Source organism: Tamandua tetradactyla, chromosome 15 (genome assembly GCF_023851605.1).
Source record: "Tamandua tetradactyla isolate mTamTet1 chromosome 15, mTamTet1.pri, whole genome shotgun sequence".
NCBI classification, from domain to species: Eukaryota; Metazoa; Chordata; class Mammalia; order Pilosa; family Myrmecophagidae; genus Tamandua; species Tamandua tetradactyla.
Genome location: NC_135341.1, coordinates 39,437,656 through 39,464,188, shown reverse-complemented (window position 1 = coordinate 39,464,188; position 26,533 = coordinate 39,437,656). Strand labels below are relative to the sequence as shown.

The 26,533-nt window shown below is 38.4% G+C and overlaps 1 protein-coding gene and 1 pseudogene across 9 annotated transcripts in view; one reads left to right on the top strand and one right to left on the bottom strand.

Annotated features, from left to right (window-relative positions):
- KIF9 (kinesin family member 9) overlaps positions 1-26,533 on the bottom strand; it is an 82,302-nt gene that overhangs the window by 38,831 nt on the left and 16,938 nt on the right. For all 9 annotated transcript variants that reach the window (XM_077129489.1, XM_077129490.1, XM_077129496.1 and 6 more), the window contains 4 exons: positions 2,459-2,542; positions 2,232-2,324; positions 1,247-1,394; positions 526-590 (listed from right to left, as the gene is read on the bottom strand). In XM_077129489.1, the coding sequence (XP_076985604.1) occupies positions 526-590; positions 1,247-1,394; positions 2,232-2,324; positions 2,459-2,542 (390 nt within the window). The remainder of the gene's footprint in view (positions 1-525; positions 591-1,246; positions 1,395-2,231; positions 2,325-2,458; positions 2,543-26,533) is intronic.
- LOC143657931 (DDB1- and CUL4-associated factor 16-like) lies at positions 24,971-25,618 on the top strand (annotated as a pseudogene).

Sequence of the window (26,533 nt, the reverse complement as noted above, 5' to 3'; positions counted from 1 at the left end):
CCTTCCTGGGTTGGGAACTCTGAGGCCCAAGGCCATGTATGTCTCATCTCTACTGCGCTGCTCCTCTATCAGCACCTCACACATGGCAGGTGCTTAATACCTGTCTGCTCATACCAGACTTACAAACAGCCTGCAATGCTGTGGTGTGTTTTCAAAGTTTGTAAGTATATGTGATTATAAAGAACAATGAACCAGTACTCCTGCTTGATCCCTACACTCAGGAGAAGCACCTCTGGAAACATGGCCTTTAGCCCCCAAATCTGGTTCTCAGCTAGTGTCCATACTGAGCCTGCCTCCTGCCTTGCCCTCTTCTTCAAACAGCTTTCATCCCTTAGTGTTTAGTGTTTGGATCCTGGGGCTCTGGGCTTCCCTGAGCACTTCTGGCTCAGACTCACCCCCCAGATCGCTCTGTTCTCAACAATGTCTATCGCTTGTGTGCCAGGTTAGCCAGCCTAGAGCCAGCCTTCCCCAGCCCTGACACCTGAAAAGATTCCAATCTGATTGCACTGGCTGTCTTTCACATACCGTCTCTTCTAACTGGGCAGCTTCTCCATAGACATTTGTCACCAGGACCATGTTGCAGTTTCCCCCTGCAAAAAGCAGGACACAGAAAGGCTATGAACCATGTGGGTTTCCTACCAAGAGACCCCTTAAGGCCGGCACAGTCAGAAGGGACACAGCCAAGCATGCAGGAGACTGGGTTGCAAGGGGAAGAGAGAGTGAAGGGAGAGAGAAAGTCACATTTACCTCAAAGAGAGTTAGGGGAGGACAGCAGAGGAGAGACAGTAAGGGGTAAGGAGTGCCAAGGTGGTAGGAGAGGGGTGTGAGCCAGAACTTTGTCCGTGATGGCACTCAATGAACAATGAGACACCAATGGCTATGTCTTCACTGAAGGGCTGGAGACAAGGGGATGACAAGACACAGTTTCTGCGCCTGTCATAGAGGCTGCAGGGGAAGGGAGGATATCATGGGAGAAGACCTCCACCTGGGTCTTCAAGGCCCCAGATGGTTTGGGGACAAGGTATTCATGGTAAAGGTAAAAGCTTAGGCAAAGGTCGTGAGGAATGAACAGCATGCCATGTTTTGGGCACCTGTCTAGTCACACGTCTGAGGTTACTGTGAAAGACTTGCAGGCCAGTCTGTGCCACAGAGGGGCAATTCCATTACCACCAGCAGCACATGTGGCAGGACTGTCCCTCCCCTAGAGTGCAGTTCCCTCCTCCCTGGGCACCAGCCACACCCTCACCTAAAGAGTCCTTCAGGGCATGGGTGAGCTTGCACTGCCTGAAGGGGATGTGATCCCTCTTCTGGTCCCCAAGGGCAATGATGGCTTGCTCCAGGAATGACAGCGATTTGTTGATATAGGTGGCTTCCTTCAGGACTCGGCCCTCAGACTACAAAGCAAAAGTCAGTTCCACTTCGACAGGGTGGAGAGGCTTCCCTCCTGGTTCAGGGTAACACTGTAGGTCTGTGGCCAGGCCAGAGCCTCCTTTCCAGAATAAAGGTCTACTCTCAATACCATGGGATTGCATCCCATCTTGGGCTAATCTCGATAATACTAATATAAATAGGAATATTCATGTGGATATTCATATGAACATTCATGTGAATGCAAATATTTATATGAATATTTATGCCATTACTCAAAGATTCTTATAAGACTTCTTGTGCAAATATTTTAGTAAATGTTCCTGTGAATATTCACAGAAACACTTATTTGAATGCACATACAAATGTTTACCTGAATACTCTTGTGAATATTTGTACAAATAACTCATACCAATATTCACTTAAATATTAAATACTCATGTAAATATTCACATACTATTTTTTTTTCCTTGGCATGGGCAGGCACCGGGAATTAAACCTGGGTCTCCAGCATGGCAGGTGAGAACTCTGCCACTAAGACATTGTGGCCCACCTGAATACTATTCTCATATGTAGAATAATGCTAATACCAGTACAGGGCATTTATTGAGCACTTTCTGAGTGCCAGGTACCTTGCTAAGAATTTACACGGCATCAGCTCATTGGATGGTTACATAAGATCTAAGGAAGGAACTGCCCCTCCATAGCTAACTTTGTCCCTCTGCTTCTCAGGGTCAAGCCTACATACTCCACTGCTCCAGGCTTTTCTCAGGACTGTGCTCACAAATGGCAGGAGAGACATGTCCCATATTTCCACAGCACTAGGATGGACACAGGGCACATCGCTTGCTCCCTTCACTTACCCCAGATTTCCCCAGCCTCTCTGAGCCTGCTAGATCCACCAGGTTGATTTTAGAAGTGATGTACTTTTCATCTGACAAAGTCCGCGAATGGGCCTACAAATCATCCAGAAGTTAGACCCTCACAGGGGAAGCTTCTGATTGGGCTGCACCCCCCCCCCATACTTCCATGGCGCCACCACCCAGGAATTGACTGCCCCTCCCAGGCTGTTCAAAGAGCTTTAACCTACCTCCATGTAGATGGTGAAAATGCAGTGTGACCTGGAAGAGTTTTTGTTCAGAGTGTGAGAGGCAATAATCTTATTGGTTTCTCCCTGAAGAGAAAGGAAAATATAGATAACATTTTGAAAATTTGAAATAACAAAGCATTTGGGGTATTTTTCATCTATACTGACAGCTGCACAAGTGATACCATATCACTACAATCAACCAGACTTTTCCAGGCAAACCTCTTTTATGAGAAAGAAGATAAGCAGACAAAATGGAATCTGGACCTGCATTTTCACCTGCTGCTGAGAATGTGTAAATTGGTACAACTTCGTGAAGAGCAAAAGAATCAAGAGCTTGAAAAATGGTCATAAACAGTGATCCAGCAATTCTATTTCTAGGACTGTCTTAGAGAGTTAACAGGACGTATAGGCAGAGGTTTGCACTGAGATTCTGTCGCAGGGTCATTTGTGATGGCAAATAATCAGAAGCAAACTACACATTCAACAATTAGGGAATGTACTATACAATGGAACATTATGCATCCAGAAAAATACTAACAGTTTTTTTAATGCCATTTTATTGAGATATATTCACACACCATACAAACCATCCGAAGTATATAATCACTGGTTCACAGTATCAGCACATAGTTGTGCATACAATCCCATGATCAATTTTAGAATATTTCCATTACTCCAGAAAATAAATAAAAATTTAAAAGTATACCCAAATCTTCCCATAACCCTTATCTCCCCTTTTATCAACCCATAGTATTGGTGTAGCACATTTGTTAGAGTTGATGAAAGAGTACTAATGATAAACAGCTTTTAATAACCAACAAATACAGGATTCAAAATCACATGTATGGTCTGATCTAAAAAATGCAAAAGCATTTATAGAAGAAAGAACAAGCAGAATTCTACCAAGATGTTAGTAATGGTCATTTCTGGGTCAGGATTTTTAGGTTATTGTTTCTTTTTTATATTGTTTTATACTTTCATTTATATATTACAGTGAATGTGTATTACTTTTAAAAATTAGGAAAAATAAGTAATTCATATATTTAAAAGGAACAGCAGGCCCTTGCCTCTAATTTACAGGGTTGGGCCCTGGAACCAAGGAATATGGTGGGAACGACTATTCTTTGAGAGAAAGGGTCCTTGCGAGGGCTGTAACATGTATCAGAATGTCTTTTTAAATGTCCCCAAGAAATGCTATGAACAAACCCTAGAGGAGTCATACCATGACCCCCAGGAAAAGTGGACCCCCAGGAAAAGTGAAGCCCCTGTCTGAAGGGGAGGCCCTGGGCTATGGACTGATCCTGGGTGACTGCCATGGATACCTCGCTAGGCTTGTCACTATCTACCTGTCCCTACATATTCAGTCAGTGATACTCATCAAGAGTATTAGGGTAAGAATGATAGAGGGAGGAGGAGGGCTGGGGGCATAAATGAAATCAGAAAGAAAGATAGACAATAAAGACTGAGATGGTATAATCTAGGAATGCCTAGAGTGTATAGTGACTGCACAAATTTTAAAAATGTTTTTGCATGAGGAAGAACAAAGGAATGTCATTACTGCAGGGTGCTGAAAATAGATGATAATAAATATTTTAAAATTTCAACTTATGTGTGAGACTAAAGCAAAAAATGTTTATTTGGTACAAAACTTATATTTTGACTAGTGCATTTCCTAATATAATTTATGTAGACAGCTTAATTGAACACCATAAGTACATGGAACCTTGAGTAGGACATGAGATTTTGCTGGTCTGTCCAGAGTGATGCCCTGATGAATCCCAGAGTGATTGGATCATTGAGTGGAAAAGTATTTGCAAAGTCCCCTTCAGGGAATGGTGAGAAAGGAGGAAAATTCAACTTCCCCAAGTTGAATTCCTGATATTCTCACAAGCAGTGTGGACAACCAAAGCTATAGGCTGAGCCCCCAGTCTTGGGGTTTGTTCATATGAAACTTAACCCCACAAAGGATAGGTCAAGCCTACTTAAAATTAGGCCTAAGAGTCACCCCCAAAAGAGCCTCTTTGTTGCTCAGATGTGGCTTCTCTCTCTCCAGCCAACACAATAAGCAAACTCAACACCCTCCCCCTGTCTACGTGGGACATGACTCCCAGGGGTGTGGCCCTTACTGGCAACGTGGGACAGAAATCCTACAATGAGCTGAAACTCAGCATCAAGGGATTGAGAAAACCTTCTCGACCAAAAGGGGAAAGAGTGAAATGAGACAAAGTGTCAATGGCTGAGAGATTCCAAACAGTGTCAAGAGGTTATCCTGGAGGTTATTCTTACACATTAAGTAGATATCACCTTGTTATTCAAGATGTAATGGAGAGGCTGGAGGGAACTGCCTGAAAATGTAGAGCTGTGTTCCAGTAGCCATGTTTCTTGATGATGATTGTATAATGATACAGCTTTCACGGTGTGACTGTGTGATTGTGAAAACCCTGTGTCTGATGCTCCTTTTATCTACCTTGTCAACAGATGAGTAGAACATACGGAATAAAAATAAATAATAGGGGGAACAAATGTTACAATAAATTTAGTTTGAAATGCTAGTGATCATAAAAGGGAGGGGGTAAGGGGTATGGTATGTATAATTTTTTTCTGTTTTCGTTTTATTTGTTTTTCTGAATAGATACAAATGTTCCAAGAAATGATCATGAGGATGAATATACAACTATGTGATGACATTGTGAATTACTGTTTATAAATGTAGAATGGAATGATCAAAATAGGAATGTTTGTGTTTGTTACATGTTTTTTGGTATTTAAAAAAAAAAAGTACCCTGGGCCCCCCCACCAAAAAAAAAAAAAGAGTATTAGGGGTCACAACATATTTTTCTGTCAGTCTTCTTTTCCTAAAGTGCCCTTTTTCCTTGTCTTTCTGACTTTTACTCAGCAACCACTGAAGCCCAGAGAAAGTGCTCTTTCCTCTACAAGGTATCCTCTGTTGACCGCCCTGCCCTGGTCCACATCTATCTGAGGGCCTGTCACTTCCGGAGTCATCACTGGTTTCTCCCTCTCCCTTCTCCATCCTACAGTGAACATCTTTAGGCCTCACATTCATCCTTCTACCCTCAATGTTCTCCCATCAGCAAGGACATGGTCCTGGAAGTCATGAAGATTTGGGGAATTTTTGCTGCTAACAAACCACTTGATTCAATTCTAGACATGATCAGTTCTCAGGCAAACACCAATCCTGATTCTGAAGATTAAGTGCATCCATTGAGCACTTACTACATGCCAAGACCTGGGGCAGGTACCATTTATGTCTCCTCTTTTATAGATGAGCAAATGAGCTTGGAAAAATTAATAAGCTGCTAAAGACTAAGGCTTCATAGCTTGAAAGAAACCTGGATTTAAGGCCAGGTCCCACGATTCCAAGTGCTACACCTTTTTTCTAAAAAAAATTTTTAGAGCAACTATAGGTTTATGGAAAAATCAGCAGAAAGTACAAAATTCTCATTACCCATCCCACACCACCCCCATCCCCACAGAGTTTTCTCTATTAATATTTTGCATCAGCATGGTACCTTTGTTACAACTGATTAGCCAATGTTATTATAATTATATAATTAACTGTAGCCCATTGTTTACATTAGAGTTCACTCTTTGTATTGTACAGTTCTTTGGGTTTTATTCTCAATTTTTATTCTGGTAACATACATGCAACATAAAATTTCTCAATTTTCCCACTTTTAATTCAGTAGTGTTAATTACATTCCTAATGTTCTGTTACCCTCACCACCATTTTACTCAAACTTTTCCATTACTCCAAAAAGAAATGCTGTTCCCAATGCATTAACTCTTCATTCCCTACCTACACCCAGGCCCCTGGTAACCTGTATTCTAACTTCTGACTCTATGAATTTGCTTATTCAAATTATTTCATATCAGCGAGATCATACAATATTTGTCCTTCTGTATTTAGCTTATTGCACTCAATATGGTATCTTCAAGGTTAATCCATGTTGTTGCATATATCAGAACTTGTTTTGTTACAGCTAAATAATATTCTATCATATGGATATACCACATTTTGTTTATCCTTCATCTGATGATGGGTTGCTTCCACCTTTTGGCAATTGTGAATAATGTCAGGCACTATGAACATTGGTGTACAAATATGTGTTTGAGTTTCTGCTTTAAAATCTTTTGGATATTTCCAGCAGGGTCATATCGTAATTCTATATCTAACTTCCTGAGGAAATGCCAAACTTTCCACAGTGGATGAACCATTTTACATTCCTATAAGCAACATACAAGGTTCCTATTTCTCTATATCTTTGCCAAGCCTTATACCTTTTGCATTATATCACAGCCCAAAACATGAAGGGGGTTTCCATTTTTGCAATATTAATGGGCTGAGCATTAAGAAATACTCCTACTGCAAACATCTAAAGATGATAGGTAGAATATTTAACACTTCCTTTTGAATCCACAGCTGAAACTACAAGGAAGTTCTTTTTGTGTCCAGGGGCCAGACACAAAGCAGGAGCATGAATCCAGGAACTATGAGAAAGAATCAAGGCTCTTACTGCCCTAAGAGCACCTGCCCACCAGCTGCTATAAGGCAATCATCTCTGAATTTCTCAGTGTTTCTGGACAGGCTGGGACTTCTGAGCACTGAAACTAACATATTAAAAAGATAGGGAATGTCTCCTTTCCCCTCCCCCAGTGCCAACTGCTCTTCATATCCTAGGGGTGGCAGACCTGGAGACACTTGCCTCACCCTTCCCTCCCCCTGGAGCTATCTACTTCTATTCAAAGGGTGACAAAACCATTAACTCCCCAGAAGCCAAAGCCTTCAATCCAGGATAGAGACTTTTTTCTCCTTTCTTAAGAGAGGACGTGCAGAATAAAAGCTAGCACTTTCTCAAATGAAGTTCTGATACATGTTACAACATGAATGAATCTTGAAGATATCATGTTAAGTGAAGTAAGCCAGACACAAAAGGACAAATATCGTGTAATCTCATTTATATGAAATAACTTGAATATGCAAATTCATAGAGACAATAAGTAGAATACTTTCAGTGGTGCGGGGGGAATGAATACAGAGTTTCTGTTTAGGGTGATGGCAAAATTTTGGTAACGGATGGTGGTGATGGCATTATAACATTGTGAATGTAATCAATTCTACTGAATTGTATACTTGAAAGTAGTTAAAATGGGAAATTTTATGTTACATGCATGTTACCACCATACAAATTTTTTTTAAAAGACCATAGAACCATACAATTCAAAGAATGAATCCTAATGTAAACTACTTTTAGCTAATAATATAATTCTAATAATATTAGTTCATCAATTGTAACAAATGTACCACGCTAATGCAAAATGTTAATAATAGGGAAAACCACATGCAGATGTGTTTGTGGGGTGGGGGTGGGGGTACATATGGGAACTCGGTACTTTTGTTGGAGTGGTTGTGAAGGATGGCAGGAGTTACTAGGGTTACAAAGAAACCGTTACATGTGCAAGTTAGTAGCCAGCAAGAACTATGGGAAAAGGGAACCAAGAGCCCAACATTCAAAACTAATGAGCTGCACATAAATTATACAAATTTAGAACCTATACTCAAGCCAACATCTTGCACTTGCGGTTCACTGCATCCTGCTTTTCTGGTCAAGCAGAGAAACTGGATTCAACTGGTTCCAAGCACAGGCGCAGAAGCCTCCAAAATGTCCTTAAAGTGACCCCTGCCTGCCTTATTAGCACAATAAAAGACACACCCAGACGTGGAGACTTAACGTCCATTTTTGAACCTGCAACATGTGAAACAGTATGAAGCAAATATAGGATTATATAATCCTAGGGACATGCTCATTAATTAATCTCAACAGATAATCATAGAAGCAAATGGCACTGGCTTTAGGTAAAACACATGGCACCAAGCCATTATGAAAATACATAAACCAACAATAGGATCGCTTAGGGGTTCTGACTACTGGACAAGAGTTGGATCCTTTTTCTGTAGACATATTTAAATCTTTGAATAGTTTACTTACATTGTGGTTCTTCTAACTTAAAGCAGTCCAGTTGCCGTTGGTTTTCCTAAGAAGTTGGTGGTTTCCTAACCTAATGCTTTTTTTCTTTGACAAAACAACATACAAACACAAATATTCTTTTTTTCTTTTTTTTGAATGTAAACATTTATTTAAAAGCACACACAAGTCAATAAGACAGTTAGAACCTGGGTCTGGGTCTCTTTCTAATTCTTTTTTTTTTATTTTTAAAAAAATTTTTTATTGATAAAACCAAACAACATGCAAACATGAACAATCTTAACATATGAACATTCCATACTTGGTGTGCAATCAATGGCTCACAATATCATCACATAGTTGTATATTCATCACCATGATCATTTTCTGAACATTTATATCACTCCAGCAAAAGAAATTAAAAGAAAAAAGAAAAAACTCATGCATACCATACCCTTCACCCCTCCCTCTCATTGACCACTAGTGTTTCCATCTACCCAATTTATTTTACCCTTTGTCCCCGCTATTATTTATTTATTTTTATACATATTTTTTACTCATCTGTCCATACCCTGGATATAAGGGGAATCAAACACAAGGTTCTCACAATCATACAGTCACGTTGTAAATGTTATATCTTTATACAATTGTCTTCAAGAATCTAGGCTACTGAAACACAGCTCAACAGTTTCAGGTACTTCCTTCTAGCCACTCCAATACATCATAAACTAAAAAGGATATCCATATAGTGTAAAAGAATAACCTCCAGGATAATCTCTTGACCTATTTGAAATCTCTCAGTCACTGAAACTTTATTTTGTTCATTTCACGATTCTCCCTTTTGGTCAAGAAGGCTTTCTCGATCTCTTGATGCCAGGTTGTGGCTTATTCCACACTTTCTGTCCCACACTGCCAGGGAGATTTATACCCCTGCGAGTCATGTCCCACACAGAGGGGAGGGCACTGAGTTCACCTGCCTAGTTGGAACCAGTGGGTCAAGGAGGAAATTACAAGAGAAATAAGTAAATAACTCTAGGCAAATTAAAATGAAAACACAACATATATCAAAATTTATGGGATGTAGCAAAGGCAGTGCTAAGAAGGAAGTTTACTGCCTTAAATGCCTATATCAAAAAAGAAGAGCAAAAACCGAGAAAGTAACTGTTCACTTAGAAGAACTAAAGAACAGCAAACTAACTCCAAAACAAGCAAAAGGAAAGAAATAATACAGATTAGAACAGAAATAAACTAAAGTGAGAATGTGAAAACAATCAAGAAAATCAACAAAACCAGAAGTTGGTTTTTTGAGAGAATCAATAAAATTGATGGACCCTTAGGCAAGGTTGACAAAAAGAAAAAGAGAGAGGATGCAAATAAACAAAATCTAGAAATGGAAGAGGAAATATAACCACTGACCCCACAGAAATAAAAGAGGTAATGAGAGGATACTATGAGCGATTATATGCTAATAAATTAGACAATGTAGATGAAATGGACAACTTCCTAGAAAGGCATGAACAACCAACATTGGCTTGAGAAGAAACAGATGACCTCAACAAACCAATCACAAGTAAAGAAACTAAATCAGTCATCAAGAGGCTCCCCTCCAAAAAATGTCCAGGACCAGATGGCTTCACATGTGAATTCTACTGACTATACAAGAAAGAATTAATATCAATCCTGCTCAAACTCTTCAAAAAAACCTGAAGAGGACAGAAGGCCGCCTAACTCATTCTATGAAGCCAACATCACCCTCATACCAAAGCCAGACGAAGAAAGGAAACTTATAGACCAATCTCTCTAATGAATATAGATGCAAAAATCCTCAACAAGATTCTTGCAAATCAAATCCAGCAGCATATTAAAAGAATTATACATCATGACAAAGTGGGATTTATCCCAGGTATGCAAGGATGGTTCAACATAAGAAAATCAATTAATGTACTACACCATATCAACAAATAAAAGCAGAAAACCACATGATCATCTCGATTGATGGAGAAAAGGCATTTGACAAAATTCAACATCCTTTCTTGATAAAACACTTCAAAGGATAGGAATAGAAGGGAACACCCTCAACATGATAAAGGGAATATATGAAAAACACACAGCTAACATCATCCTCAATGGGGAAAGACTGAAAGCTTTTACCCTAAGATCAGGAACAAGACAAGAATGTCCACTATGACCATTGTTATTCAACATTGTACTGCAAGTTCTAGCCAGAGAAATTAGACAAATAAAAGAAATACAATGCATCCAAATTGGAAAGGAAGAAATAAAACTCTCATTGCTTGGAGATGATATGATACTACATGTTAAAAAATCCATAGCAAAACTACTAGAGCTAATAAATGACTACAGCAAAATGGCAGGGTACAAGATCAACACTCAAAAATCTGTAGTGTTTCTATACACTAGTAATGAGCAATCTGAGGGGGATATCAAGAAAAAAATTCCATTTATAATTGCAACAAAAGGAATAAAATATTTAGGAATAAATTTAACTAAGGATACAAAAAACCAATACAAAGAAAACTACAAGAAATTGCTAAAAGAAATCACAGAAGACCTAAATAAATGGAAGGGCATACCGTGTTCATGGATTGGAAGACTATATATAGTTAAGATGACAATTCTACCTAAATTGATTTATAAATTCAATGCAATAACAATTAAAATCCCAAAAACTTACTTCGCAGAAATAGAAAAACTGATAACCAAATTTATCTGGAAAGGCAGGATGCCCTGAATAGCTAGAAACATCTTGAGAAAGAAAAATGAAGTTGGAGGTCTCACACTACCTGACTTTAAGGTGTATTACGATCTACAGTGGTCAAAACAGCAGGGTACTAGCATAAAGATAGATATACTGACCAATGAAATTGAATAGAATGTTCAGACATAGACCCTCTCATCTATGGACAATTGCTGGTTGTTGTTTTTTTTTTTTTATAGACAATTGATCTTTGATAAGGCAGTCAAGCTACTTACCTGGGACAGAACAGTCTCTTTAATAAATGATGCTTGGAGAACTGGACATTCATATGAAAATAATTAAAGAGGAGTCACATCTCACATCTTATACACAAATTAACTCAAAATGGATCAGAGACCTAAGCATTAGAGCTAAGACCATAAAACTTTTACAAGAAAATATAGGGAAATATCTTATAAAATTTGTACTAGGAGGTGGTTTCCTAGATCTTATACCCAAAGCACAAGCATTGAGTTAAATTTATTTAACTTAGTTAAATTTATTCCTAAATATTTTATTCCTTTTGTTGCAATTATAAATGGAATTTTTTTCTTGATATCCCCCTCAGATTGCTCATTACTAGTGTATAGAAACACTACAGATTTTTGAGTGTTGAAGCATTGAAGAAAGAAAAAGATAAATGAGAACTCCTCAAAATTAAACACTATTGTGCCTCAAAGAACTTTGTCAAGAAAGTAAAAAGGCAGCTTATGCAATAGGAGACAATGTTGAAACATATATCAGATAAGGGGCTAGTATCCAGAATATATAAAGAGATTGTTCAACTCAACAACAAAAGGACACAAGCCAATTTAAAAATGGGCAAAAGACATGAACAAACATTTCTCAGAAGAGGAAATACAAATGACTAAAAGGCACATGAAAAGATGCTCAACTTCCCTGGTTATTAGGGAAATGCAAATCAAAACCACAATGAGATACCATCTCACACCACCAGAATGGCTATTATCAAGAAAACAGAAAACGATAAGTGCTGGAGAGGATGTGGAGATAGAGGCACACTTATCCACTGTGGGTAGGAATGTCAAATGGTACAACTGCTGTGGAAGGCAGGTTGGCGGTTTCTCAGGAAGTTAAGTATAGAATTGCCATATGATCCAGCAATCACATTGCTAGGTATCTATTCAGAGAACATGAGAGCAAGGACCAAATGGACATCTGCACACCAATGTTTATAGCAGCAGTATTTACAATTGCCAAGAAATGGAAACAGCCCAAATGTCCATCAACAGTTGAGTGGCTAAACAAGCTGTGGTATATATATATGATGGAATATTATACAGTTGTAAGACAGAATAAAGTCATGAAGCATATAACAACATGGGTATGTTGTTATATCCTTGAGGACATTATGCTGAGTGAGATTAGCCAGAAACAAAAGGAAAAATAGTGTATGGTCTCACCGATATAAACTAACATTAACGAGTGAACTTGGAGAATTTCAGTTTAGAACAGAGGTCATCAGGAGATAGAATAGGGTAGAGATTGGATAAGTGGAGCTGAAGGGATACAGATTGTGCAACAGGACCGATTGTAAAAATTCAGAAATGGATAGCACAATACTACCTGATTGTAGCACAATAATGTAAGTACACTGAATGAAGCTGAATGTGAGAATGATAGACGGAGAAGGGCTGGGGGCACATATGAAACCAGAAGGAAAGATAGACGATAAAGACTGAGATGGTATAATTTAGGAATGCCTAGAGTATAGTGATAATGACTAAATGTACAAATTAAAAAAGGTTTTTACATAAGGAAGAACAAAGGAATGCCAATATTACAGGGTGTTGAAAACATATGGTTATTCATATTTTACAACTTCAACTTCTGTACGAGACTAAAGGGAGAAATTTTTATTTGGTGCAAAATTTATATTTTGACTAGGCATTTCCTAATTTAACTTATATGGACAGTTTAAGTGAACACCATAAGCACATGGAACTTACTTGAATAGGGCATGAGATTTTGTTGGTCTGTCCAGGTTACTGTGATGCCCTGATAAATCCCAGAGTGATTTGAACAGTGAATAAAGAAGTATTTACAAAGTCCCCTTGGGGGAATAGGGATTGAAAGGGGAAAAATTCAACTTCCCCATTTGGAGAACTGATATTCTCACAAGCAGTAGGGACAACCAAAACAATAGGCCAAGTCCTCAATCTTGGGGTTTGCCCCTAAGAAACTTATCCCTACAAATGATAGGCTAAGACCACAAAAAATTAGGCCTAGGAGTCACCCCCAAGAGAACCTGTTCTGTTGCTCTGTGGCCTCTCTCTCTCAGCCAACGTGGCAAGCAAATCACTGCCCTCCCCCTTTTACATGGGACATGACTCCCAGGGGTGTAAATTTCCTTGGCAACATGGACAGAAATCCTAGTATGATCTGGGACTTGGCATCAAGGGATTGAGAAAACCTTCTCCACCAAAAGGGGGAAGAGAGAAATGAGACAAAATAACTATCAGTGGATGAGAGATTTCAGAGTCGGAAGGTTATCCTCATGCATTATATAGATATACCCTTTTGAGTTTACAGTGTATTAGAGTGGCTAGAGGGAAGTACCTGAAACTAGTGCTCTGTTCCAGTAGTCATGTTTCTTGAAGGTGATTATATAATGATATAGCTTTTGCAATGTGACTGTGATTGTGAAAACCTTGTGTCTGATGTTCCTTTTATCTATGGACAGATGAGTAAAGAAATATGGATAAGAAATAAATAAATAGTAGAGGGAACAAACGTTAAAATAAATTGAGTAGATTGAAAAAAAAAAAAGTAGGGAAGGGCAGGACAAGACAGCGGTGGAGTGGGTATGGAATTTATTTAGTGCCCTAGAGCAGGTAGTAAATAGCCAGGGAACTATCTGAAACAACCGTTTCAGGGATATCCATGACTAGACACACATCATACACCAATCTGGAGTAGGTGGAAGGCTGAGATCATGGCAGAGAACTGTAAGTAAAGGTCCCAAACTCAAGAGTCTGGCACCTCTCCTTAAATGGTATTGCAGGCTCAGTTGGAGATACTTTCCCGTGGGAAAAAGGAAGTGATCTCTGCTGGGTTCAAGGGAGGGTAGCTTAGCCAAGCTCCAATTGTGGTTTTAATTAACAAATATAAAACTGCTGAATACAAGCACCGAGCACAGATAAATGGAGAGAAAACAGGAAAGGAAATCTGAGGTCTCTCCTGGCACGAAGAGGTGGGATGACAAAAAAAACAAAACAAACAAAAAATGAGACTTTTGGAGTTGGCCAAGCTCATAATACTGGAAAAGGGCTGTGCCCCACCCCACGCCCCCACCCCTGCCCAAAAGGGGCACACACAGCCAGCTACCAACTCTAGGGCTTTTGATAGGTGAACCTTAGACGCTGGGGATCAGCTCTGAAAAGGATTAAAAAGAAACAAAACTATTCTAAGTAGCTCATTTTAGAAAGCCTCAGGCATTTTCAGTTGTGAGTACTGATCCAGGCAAGGTCAAGAGTTAAGATAGGTCTAAGAGACAAAGTAACAAGTGAAGGAAATAAATCCCCAAAGGATTTATCTTTCCCTAAGAAAAGGGGGCAGGGCCCAGCTCAAGTGACAGCCCTCAAAAGAGGCACACTTATCCACTGTTGGTGGGAATGTCAAATGGTGCAACCACTGTGGAAGGCAGTTTGGCGGTTCCTCAAAAAGCTGAATATAGAATTGCCATATGACCCGGCAATACCATTGCTAGGTATCTACTCAAGGGACTTAAGGGCAAAGACACAAACAGACATTTGCACACCAATGTTTATAGCAGCGTTATTTACAATTGCAAAGAGATGGAAACAGCCAAAATGTCCATCAACAGACGAGTGGCTAAACAAACTGTGGTATATACATACGATGGAATATTATGCAGCTTTAAGACAGAATAAACTTATGAAGCATGTAATAACATGGATGGACCTAGAGAACATTATGCTGAGTGAGTCTAGCCAAAAACTAAAGGACAAATACTGTATGGTCCCACTGATGTGAACCGACATTCGAGAATAAACTTGGAATATGTCATTGGTAACAGAGTCCAGCAGGAGTTAGAAACAGGGTAAGATAATGGGTGATTGGAGCTGAAGGGATACAGACTGTGCAACAGGACTAGATACAAAAACTCAAAAATGGACAGCACAATAATACCTAATTGTAAAGTAATCATGTTAAAACACTGAATGAAGCTGCATCTGAGCTATAGGTTTTTTTTTTTTTGTGTCTGTTTGTTTGTTTGTTTGTTTGTCTTTTTTTTTGCACTATTATTATTATTTTTATTTTTTCTCTATATTAACATTCTATATCTTTTTCTGTTGTTTTGCTAGTTCTTCTTCTAAATCGATGCAAATGTACTAAGAAATGATGATCATGCATCTATGTGATGATATTAAGAATTACTGATTGCATATGTAGAATGGAATGATTTCTAAATGTTGGGTTAATTTCTTTTTTTTTTCCTTTAATTAATAAAAAAAAAAAAAGATAATTCAGATCCCAGGGGCTAAGCCCTAAACTCAGTTTCTACCTCAGCCTCTGTCTCAATCATGCCCCTGGCAGATACAGTGTCTTCTTAGAATTAAAGGCACCATACCACTTTACTCCAGTAGGGAACTGCAGGGCTGACAAGCACCACCTGCTGGAAAGAATAGGAAAAGTACAGAGTCTAGAGGCTTCACAGGTATTCCTGTTAACCTGCTGGCTCTCATCCTCAGGGAAATGTGACACTGTTTAGACCTTCCTCCTGAGACCAGGACCTGACATATCTGGGAAAACCTGACTGTGGCCTATCATATTTGGGTAGACCCTCCTAAAAAAAAGAAAAAGGATCCATTTAGGCACAGCAAGAACCAGAAAAATAAGAGCTGAAAAATTCTAATCAATTAAATATAAGCTATGCTAGAGGTCTAGAATAAGCCGAACTGAATGCCAAAGAAGAGACAGAGAACAAAGTGAACCAACAAGAAAATCCTAGGTAAAAGAGTGAAATTTTCACTAAGTAAAAGAGTGAAAATGACTTCCAGAATAAATTAATTTATTCTTTATTAATAAATTAATAAAGAAAATCAGATGTTGAGACACCAACAAAAAGTTATGAGACACACAAGGAAAAACAAAGAGGAACAAACTAACACTTCAAATGAAATACAAGAGGGTGGGCCACGATGGCTCAGCAGGCAGAGTTCTTTCCTGCCATGCTGGAGACCCAGGTTCATTTCCTGGTGCCTGCCCAAGCAAAAGAAAAAAGAAATACAAGAGTTGAAACAACTAATTAGCATTCAAAAAATATGCTAAATCAATTCAAAAATTAAATCAACAAGTTGAGTGAAGATATGACAAAAGATATGAAGGTTATAGAGAAGACATTGGGCAGGGGTGCATGAGTAGTTCAGTGGTTAGAATGCCCACCTTCTATGCAGGAGACCTGGGTTCAATTCTTGGACCATGCACCAAAAAAAAGACATTGGGCAAAATAAAGAACTTGAAAGCTTGAAAAAAACGAATGGCAGAACTTATGGACATGAAAGGCACAACAGAAGAGATTAAAAACACAATGAGGACTTACAATAGCAGATTTGAAGAGGCAGAAGAAAGGATTAGTGAACTAGAGGACAGGACACCTGAAATTCTACACAAAAAAGAATAGATATGGAAAATTATGAGCAGGGTATCAGGGAATTAAATGACAATGTGAAACAAACAAATACACATGCTATGGGTATCCCAGAAGGACAAGAAAAGGGAAAAGAGGCAGAAAGAATAATGGAAGAAATAATCACGGAAAATTTCCCATCTCTTATGAAAGACATAAAATTAAAGATTAAAGAATCACAGCATGCCTCAAACAGAATAGATCTGCATAGAACTACTCCAAGACACTTACTAATCAGATTGTCAAAAGTCAAAAACAGAGAATTCTGAAAGCAGCAAGAGAAGAGTGATCCATCACATACACGGGAAGTATGATAAGACTATGAATGGATTGATTTCTCAGCTGAAACCATACAGGTGAGAAGGCAGTGGTATGTTATATTTAAGGTACTGGAAGAGAAAAACTGAACTCGATATGAGGCAAAACTGTCCTTCAAAATTGATGGAAATTTTTAAATATTTTCAGACAAACAGTCACTGAGAGTTTGTAGAATAAAAGACCTGCTCTACAAGAAATAATAAAGAGAGCATTATAGGCATTTAGGAAGAGAAAGGAGAGAGAGATGGAGATGAGTGTAGAAATGAAGACTATCAGTTAAGGGCAAAAAGAGAAAAAAATATAAGACTCATAAAATCCAAAAGACACAATGGTAGTAATAACATTAAATGTTAATGGATTAAACGCCCCAATCAAAAGACACAGATTGGCAGAATGTATTAAAAGACAGGGACCCATCTATATTCTGTCTACAAGAGTCTCACTTTAGACCCAAGGACAAAAACAAACTGAAAGTGAAAGGCTGGAAAAAGTTATCTCACGTAAACAACCAGAAAAGAGCAGGGGTTCTATACTAATATCCAACAAGTTACACTTCAAATGTAAAACACTTAAAAGAGACAAAGAAAGATTTTATGTACTAACAAAAGGAACAATTCATCAGGAAGACATAACAATCATAAATATTTAATGCACTGAGTCAGAGTGCCCCAAAATACATGAGGCACACATTGACAACACTGAAGGGAGAAGTAGATACCTCTACAACAACAGCTGGAGACTTCAATTCACCACTCTCATCAGTGGATAGAATCTCTAGACACAGGATCAATAATGAAATAGAGAGTCTGAATAGTATGATAAAAGAACCAGACTTAACAGAGATTTATAGGACATTACACCCATAACAGTAGGATATAAATTTTTCTCAAGTGCTCATGGATCATTCCCCAGACAGACCACATGTTGAGTCATTAAGCAAGCCTCAATAAAATTTAAAAGAGTGAAATTACACACTTAATCAATTACTACTTTTTTGGATCATAATGGAATGAAGTTGGAAATCAATGAAAGATGAAAGGCTGGAAAATTCACAAATATATGGGGGCTAAATAACACACTCTTGAACAAGCAGTGGGTCAAGAAAGAAATTATAAGAGAAATCAGTAAATATCTTGTGGCAAGTGAAAATAAAAAACAACATATCAAAACTTATGGGATGCAGCAAAAGTGGTGCTGAGAGGGAAATGTATTGCCCTAAATGCTTATATTAAAAAAGAAGAAGAAAGGGCAAAAATTGAGGAATTAACTGCTCACCTGGAAGAACTAGAGAAAGAATAGCAACTAACCCCAAAGCAAAAAGAAAGAAAGAAATAACAAAGATTAGAGCAGAAATAAATGAAATCAAAAACATGAAACAACAGAGAGAAACAACAAAACCAGAAGTTGGTTTCTTGAGAAAATAAATAAAATCGATGGACCGTTACCTAGGCTGACCTAAAAACCAACCAGGCAAAAAAAAAAAAAAAAAACAAAAACCAAAAACAGATCACAGAGAGAGTGATGCACATAAATAAAATAAGACATGGGAGAGGGGACATAACTACTGATCCTGCAGAAATAAAGAAGATAATGAGAGGATACTAGGAAGAACCATATGCTAATAAACTAGACAACGGAAACAAAATGGACAACTTCCTGGAAAAGCATGAACAATCAACATTGACTCAAGAAGAAATAGATGACCTCAACAAACCAATCACAAGTAAAGAGACCGAGTCAGTCATCAGTAAGCTCCCAAAAAAGAAAAGTGCAAGACCAGATGGCTTCATATGTAATTCTACCAAGTATTTAAGAAAGAATTAGAACCAATCCAGCTCTCTCTTCAAAAAAATTGAAGAGGAGGGAAAGCTACCTAAGTCATTCTATGAAGCCAATGTTACTGTAATACCAAAGCCAGACAAAGATACTACAAGAAAAGAAAATTACAGACCAATCTCTCTAATGAATATTAAAAAATCCTCAACAAAATACATGCATATTGATTCTAGCAGCACATTAAAGGAATTATATATCATGACCAAGTGGGATTTATTCCAAGTATGCAAGGCTGGTTCAATACAAGAAAATCAATTAATGTAGCACACCATATTAGTAAGTCAAAGCTGAAAACCCACATGATTATCTTGATTTAGGCAGAAAAGGCTTTTGAAAAAATTCAACATCTTTTCTTGATGAAAATACTTTAGAGGATAGGAATAGATGGGAACTTCCCCAACATGATGAAGGGAATATATGAAAAACCCACAGCTAACATCATAGTCAATGGGGAAATGCTGAAAGCTTTCCCTCTAAGATCAGGGACAAGACAAGGATGCCCACTGTCACCACTGGTGTTCAACATTGTGCTGGAAACTCTAGCTATTAGGCAAGAAAAAGAAATAAAAGGTATCTAAATTAGAAAGGAAGAAGTAAAACTTTCACTCTTTGAAGATGATTTGATACTATATGTCAAAAATCCAGAAAACATGCAGCAAAGTTACTAGAGTTAATAAATGAGTACAGCAAAATGGCAGCATACAAGATCAATTCTCAAATATCAATAGTGTTCCTATACACTAGTAACGAGCAATCTGAGGAGGAAATCAAGGAAAATAATTCCATTTATAACAGCAACCCAAAGAATCAAATAATTAGGAATAAATTTAACTAAGGACATAAAAAGACCTATACACAGAAAACTACAATAAAATGCTAGAAGAAATCATGGAAGACCTAAATAAATGGAAGGGCATACTGTATTCATGGATTGGAAGATTAAATATAGGTAAGATGTCAATTCTACCCAAATTGATGTATAGATTCAATGCAATACCAATTAAAATCTCAACAACTTCGGGTTTGGTTCCAGGTGCCTGCCCATGCAAAAAACAAACAAACAAACAAACAAATAAATAAAATCTCAACAACTTACTTTGCAGAAATAGAAAAATCAATAACCAAACTTATTTGGAAGCACAGGGGACCACAATTAGCTAAAAGTATCTTGAGAAAGGAAAATGAAGTGGGAGGTCTTACATGACCTGACTTTAAAGCATGTTACAAAGCTGCAGTGGTCAAAACAGCATGGTACTGGCTATAACCAATGGAATAAAATTGAGTGTTCAGAAATAGACCCTCTCATCTATAAACCACTGATCTTTGATAAGGTGGTCAAGCCATCCCACCTAGGTCAGAACAGCCTCTTCAAAATGGTGTTTGGAGAACTGGATTTCCATAAGCAAAAGAATGAAAGAGGATCTATATCTCACACCCTAAACAAAAAGTAAATCAAAATGGATCAAAGACCTAAACATTAGAGCTAAGACTATAAAACTTTTAGAAGAAAATGTAGGGAAATATTTTATAAATCTTTTAATAGCAGGTGGTTTCCTAGGCCTTCACCCAAAGCATGAGCAATGAAGAAAGAAACAGATAAATGGGATCTCCTGAAAACTGAACACTTTTGTGCATCAAAGAACTTTGTTAGGAAAATAAAAAGGCAGCCTATGCAATAGGAGACAATATTTGAAAGCAACACATCAGATAAGATTTCATATCTAGAATACATAAAGAGATTCCACAACTCAACAACAAAAATACAAACAGCCCAATTAAAAAACGGGCAAAAGACATGAACAGACACTTTTCAGAAGAGGAAATACAAATGGCTAATAGGCATATGAAAAGATGCTAAACTTCACTGGTTATTAGGGAAATGAAAATCAAAACCACAATGAGATATTATCTCACACCCACTAGAATGGCCATTATATATATAAAAAAAAGACAAATGCTGGAACGGATGTGGAGAAAGAGGCATTCTTATCCACTGTAGGTAGAAATGTAAAATAGTGTAACAACTCTGGAGGCAGTTTGGCGGTTCCTCAGGAGGCTAAGTATAGAATTGCCGTATGATCCAGCAATCCCCTTACTAGGTATGTATTCAGAGGAAGTGAAGGCAATGACACAAAGAGATATTTGCATACCAGTATTTATAGAGGTCTTATTCACAATTGTTAAGAGACAGAACAGCCCAAATGTCCATCAACAGACGAATGGGCTAAACAAGGTGTGGTATATACATACGATGGAATATTATGCAGGTGTAAGACAGCATAAGGTTATGAAGTATATAACAATGTGGATGAGCCTTGAGGACAATATACTGAGTGAAATGAGCCAGAAACAAAAGGGCAAATACTGTATGGTCTCACTAATATATTAATGAATGAACTTTGAGAGTTCAAGTTAAGAATACAGGTTATCAGGAGACAGAAAGAAGGTAGAGATTGGGCATTTGGTGCTAAAAGAGTACAGAATGTGCAACAGGACTGATAATAGAAATTCAGAAATGAATAGCACAATACTATCCGATGGTAGCACAGTAATGTAAGTACACTGAATGAAGTTGAATGTGTGAGTATGGTTGAGGGAGAAAGGCTGGGGGCACATATGACACCAGAAGGAAAGATAGAGCATGAATACTGAGATGGTATAACTTACAAATCCCTAGAATATACTATGATGGTGATTAAATGTACAAATATAAGCATTCTTTTGAAAGAGGGAGAAAAAATGAATGTCAATATTGCAAGGGGTTGAAAATGGGATAGTACACAGATAAAAAAACAATCAACTCAAGCTAGGGTCTATAGTCAACAGTAACATTCTAGTATGCTTACACTGAATGTTAACAAAGGCATTATGCAAAAACTAAATGTCAACAAGTAGGGTATATGGGGGAGGGATATGGGATTCTTTGTGGAAGAAAAGGAAATGTCTCCCTATAGATTGTGGTGGCGAAGTCATGGCTATGTGGTTATACAGGAACCACTGATTTTCCACTTAGGGTGGATTGTATGATGTATGAATAAAACTGATCAGAAATGAACAGTGATGCTCATATGTGGTCTCTCTTTCTAAGCCAACTTGGCAGGTGAACGCACTGTCCTCCCTCCTACGTGGGACATGACTCCAGGTGTATAAATCTCCCTGGTAATGCGGGATAGAACTCCCGGGGATGAGCCAGGATCCAGCATCACAGGATTGAGAAAGCCTTCTTGACCAAAAAGGGTAAGAGAGAAATGAGACAAAATAAAGTTTCAGTGGCTGGGAGATTTCAAACAGAGTTGAGAGGTTATTCTGGAGGTTATTTTTATGCATTAAGTTAGACATCCCTTTTTAATTTATGGTATATTGGAGTGGCTGGGAGGAAGTACCTGAAACTGTTGAGCTGTGTTTCAGTAGCCTTAATACTTAAGGATGATTGTATAATTATAGCTATTACAGTGTGACTGTGTGATTGTGAAATGTGTGCTGCTCCTTTTATCCAGGGTATGTGCAGATGAGTAAAAAAATGTGGATAAAAAATAAAATAATAAGGGGGATAAGAGGTAAAATAAATTGATTAGACTGCAATACCAGTGGTCGATGAGAGGGAGGGGTAAGGGGTATGGGACATACTAGTTTTTTTTCTTCTTATTTTTTTCTGGAGTGATGCAAATGCTCTAAAAATTATCATGGTGAATACATAACTATGTGATGATATTATGAGCCACTGAGTATACACCATGTATGGACTAGTATGTATGTGAAGATTTCTCAATAAAAAATTTTTTTTCTAATGAACAAAGAGAAAGACATGCTAGAGAAATGTGGAGAAAGAAATATACCTATTCACTATCGGTAGGGAAGATGAGTGGTACAGCCCCTCTGGAGGGCAATGTGGTGGGTCCACAGGAGGCTAGGGGTGGGGCTGCCGTATGATCCTGCAATCCCATTGCTAGGTTTATACCTGGAGAAACTGAGAGTGGAGACATGAACAGACATTTGAACATTGGTGTTTATGGTGGAAGTGTTTGTGATTTGCAATGGATGAAGGGAACAATGACTAAGGAATGGAAGGGGAACTGAGTGTATACATATAACGGATTACTAAGCGGCTGAAAGAAGGAATGAAGTTGTGAGGCATGCAACTAGGTGAATGAACGTTGAGGACAGTATGTTGAATGAAATGTCAGAAAGAAAAAACAAATATTATCATGCCTCACCCATATGGACTAACCATAATACAAGCAGGGAGAACTGAAGTCAAGAGCACAGGTTATCAGGTTGCGGCCTACTGTAAATGGTCCTAGATTGTAAAGTCTTAGAGCAGTCACATCTATTCCAGAGTTGTAGCTGTTATTTCTAAATTCTGAGATACTGAGCTATTTGTACATAACCTGGTTGTGACCTGAAACTTTGGGTATATATGTGACATTTGAGACTCAGAGTTAGAGCACTAAAACTATGAGAGTCAGCATTACTCCATACAGCAACTGTTAAAAGAGTTGAAAAGGGGATCAGACTTCTACTAGAGATATGAATGAAGCTGATCTGGATAGGACTGTGGTAAGTCAGAATACAGGGTAAAGGATGATATGGTCCACATTTTAAACTTCAACTTCTGTGTGAGACCAAGGGAAGGGACGTTTATTTTACAAAATTTATATTTTGGTTAGTACATTATCTAATTTAACTTGTATGGTCAGCTTATTCAAACACCATAATTACATGTACTCTTGAATAGGGAATAAGATCTTGTTGGTTTGTACAGGTAGTGTGATGCCCCGATAACCCAGAGAAATTTGGGCATAAAATAAAAAAGTATTTCCAAAGTCTCCTTGGGGGAATGGGGAGAAAGGAGGAAATGGGGAGAAAGGAGGAAATATTAAACTTCCCCATCTGGGGAATTCTTGATAATCTTGCAAGCAGTGGGGACAACAAATTCAATAGGCTGACCCCTCGATCTTGGGTTTCACCCCTGTAAAACTTATTTCTACAAAGGAGAAGTTAAGCCTACTTACAATTATGCCTAAGTATCACCCCCAGAGAACCTCCTTTGTTCCTCAGATGTGGCCTCTCTTTCTAATCCAACTGGCAGGTGAACTCACTGCCCTCCCTCCTACATAACTCCCAGGAGTGTAAATTTCTCTGGCAACGTGGGACAGGACTCCAGGGATAATCCAGGACCTGGTATCATGGGATTGAGAAAAGGGGGAAGAAAGAAATGAGGCAAAGTTTCAGGTCCTGTGGCAGGTGGGGACATAAGGTTGGCAGCATTAGATCTGCTTGGGTCATGTGGCAGGACTTGAGGTCTTTATTCTAACAGGAGTCCTCCTTTTATTGCAACATAATATTATGGCTACCTTTCCAGTCAGTTCCACAACTAAATCACCAGCTTCCAAAAGCATTTCAACTACCTGTGGAAAACATTGGCTCTTTGCACACTAGATGCTCTTGACAACTCATACTGCCATTCCCCTGTACAAAAGGTGCTGCTCTACTGGACAACAAAGTGGGTGACCAAGCCTCTGTTTGTTGCCAAGTACATATAATATCACTGTCAACAAAACAGACTGCACATTGTGCCTCTTCACAGTATTACTGCCAGTTGACATCACTCTAAAAAAATCAGTTTTGTCTAGATGGGGGACCTTTCTTGGGTAGCCAAGATTTGAAGGACTTGTGCCACTGGTAACTGACTTAATACTTTTACACACTGAACTGGTCCTGAGAACTGAGATGTCCTCTCTGTAAATGAAGAACATACAACATAATCTTGAAGAACTGTACAGTGTTGTAGACCAGAGGTATACTGTGTGTGTGTAATGGATTGAAAGACAAATTAATCTTGTTGAAAGGATTTTTAATCCCGTTTCTCTTTACCAATATTGGTCAGTGTTTGTTTGCTTAGATTGTTACCTTTTTCTGGTTCCTTATTCTACTCTATTCTAATGGGTTCCAGAAATCCATCTCTTAATCTCCTATCAGAATCAGAAAGTGAGGAACAGAAAAAATGCTAACTACCAAAATGAGAGTCCTAGGGAAGAAGATCCTCCGAAGAGGATCCTGCGGTGCCCAATTTAATATCTCTTGAGAGTCTTGCCTGGCAGCTTAAGTGCCTTATAAATAGTCTACAACTTGGAAACCTTTAAATCCTAATTCCTGGTCATATCATGCTAAACTCTTAGATCCTAGCACACCAGTCCATACACATTGAGAAAAGTCTAAGATTCTCCAATTGTGTACCCAAACAAGAGCCAATTCCTGAATGGCCCCCCAAGCCCCCCTCCCCAGCCATTTGTGGAATCCCACCTTTTGAAAAGCCACTTAAAAGCCCTAGTCAGGTCCCTAGTCTAGGGATCATGTCACTCTAAATGGAGCACTGCAATTTGCCACCGGATAGTTAGGTCGAACTTTAAGTAAAGCCAGTCTCATGACAATACCGAAAACACATCCCTAATTCTTGTGTTTCTGGTTGTTGCTGTGGCTGCCTAACTAAAATAGTTAAGTAAACAACTCTCACTGAACCCATCAACACTACTTACTCCTACACTCACTTTCAAAAGACAGCCAACAAACTCCTAACTGCATCACTATAAAGGTCCACCATTTGCCCTGATAACTTTCAGAGCTAATTGAGAAAAAGGTACAAAGTTCATCATCATATAGCCCCAGCTGAGAAACAAATGTCTTTGCAAGCAAGCTATCACCCTCTGACAAGTCAGATTTACTAAGTACTGAATATATATACCTAAGGGCCTCATAATTCATCTATAGAAAATGCATATTTTGGCATCCCCTTTGACAGATGCTGTGGAAAAAAATGAGCTTCAGTGGAGAATTACTTATAAGGGACCATATTACAGAAGATAAGTTGACTATTCTCTACCCCAGTTCTTCCCCCAATTTACTCTACCTATCTGAACAGACTCTTAACTAAACAACCAGTTATTAATAGGAAAAAGGTAAGTCATCACCTCTTTTGCCACCCAACCTTCAGAATAGCCATTGTGGAAAGTCGGCCACCCACTATAAAACCTTTCAGAACACACTCTGCTCCAACATGGGTGGATTAAACTGAACAACTAGACAAAGGAAAACGGTGAGAAAAGTGATAGGAATATGGATTCTCTCCCAACTTATAAATAGATACGACTGTATGCCACCCTTTAGGGGCTCCTATTTGGGAGTAGGGGGAGGATACAGTTTCAAACCTAGCCTATACTACTCTGGACTTATTATGGTGCTGCCTGCCATTACAGCATGACATTCTGAATCACAGGCTCTCACTAGGGTGTTTCCAGCTGAACTGACGTAGAAGATTGTCTCTTGGGATGAAACAGACAACTATTCTATAGGGAGTGTTTCCTGCATCTTGGCACCCAAACTTTTGTCAAGAGCAAATCAAACACATCTCAGAAAAACTAATCTGATAGGATTAATAGCATTTATGCTTTCATTATTAACCTCTAATGGATTAAAATATTTCATCTGTACACTCTTTCCTGGAGCAG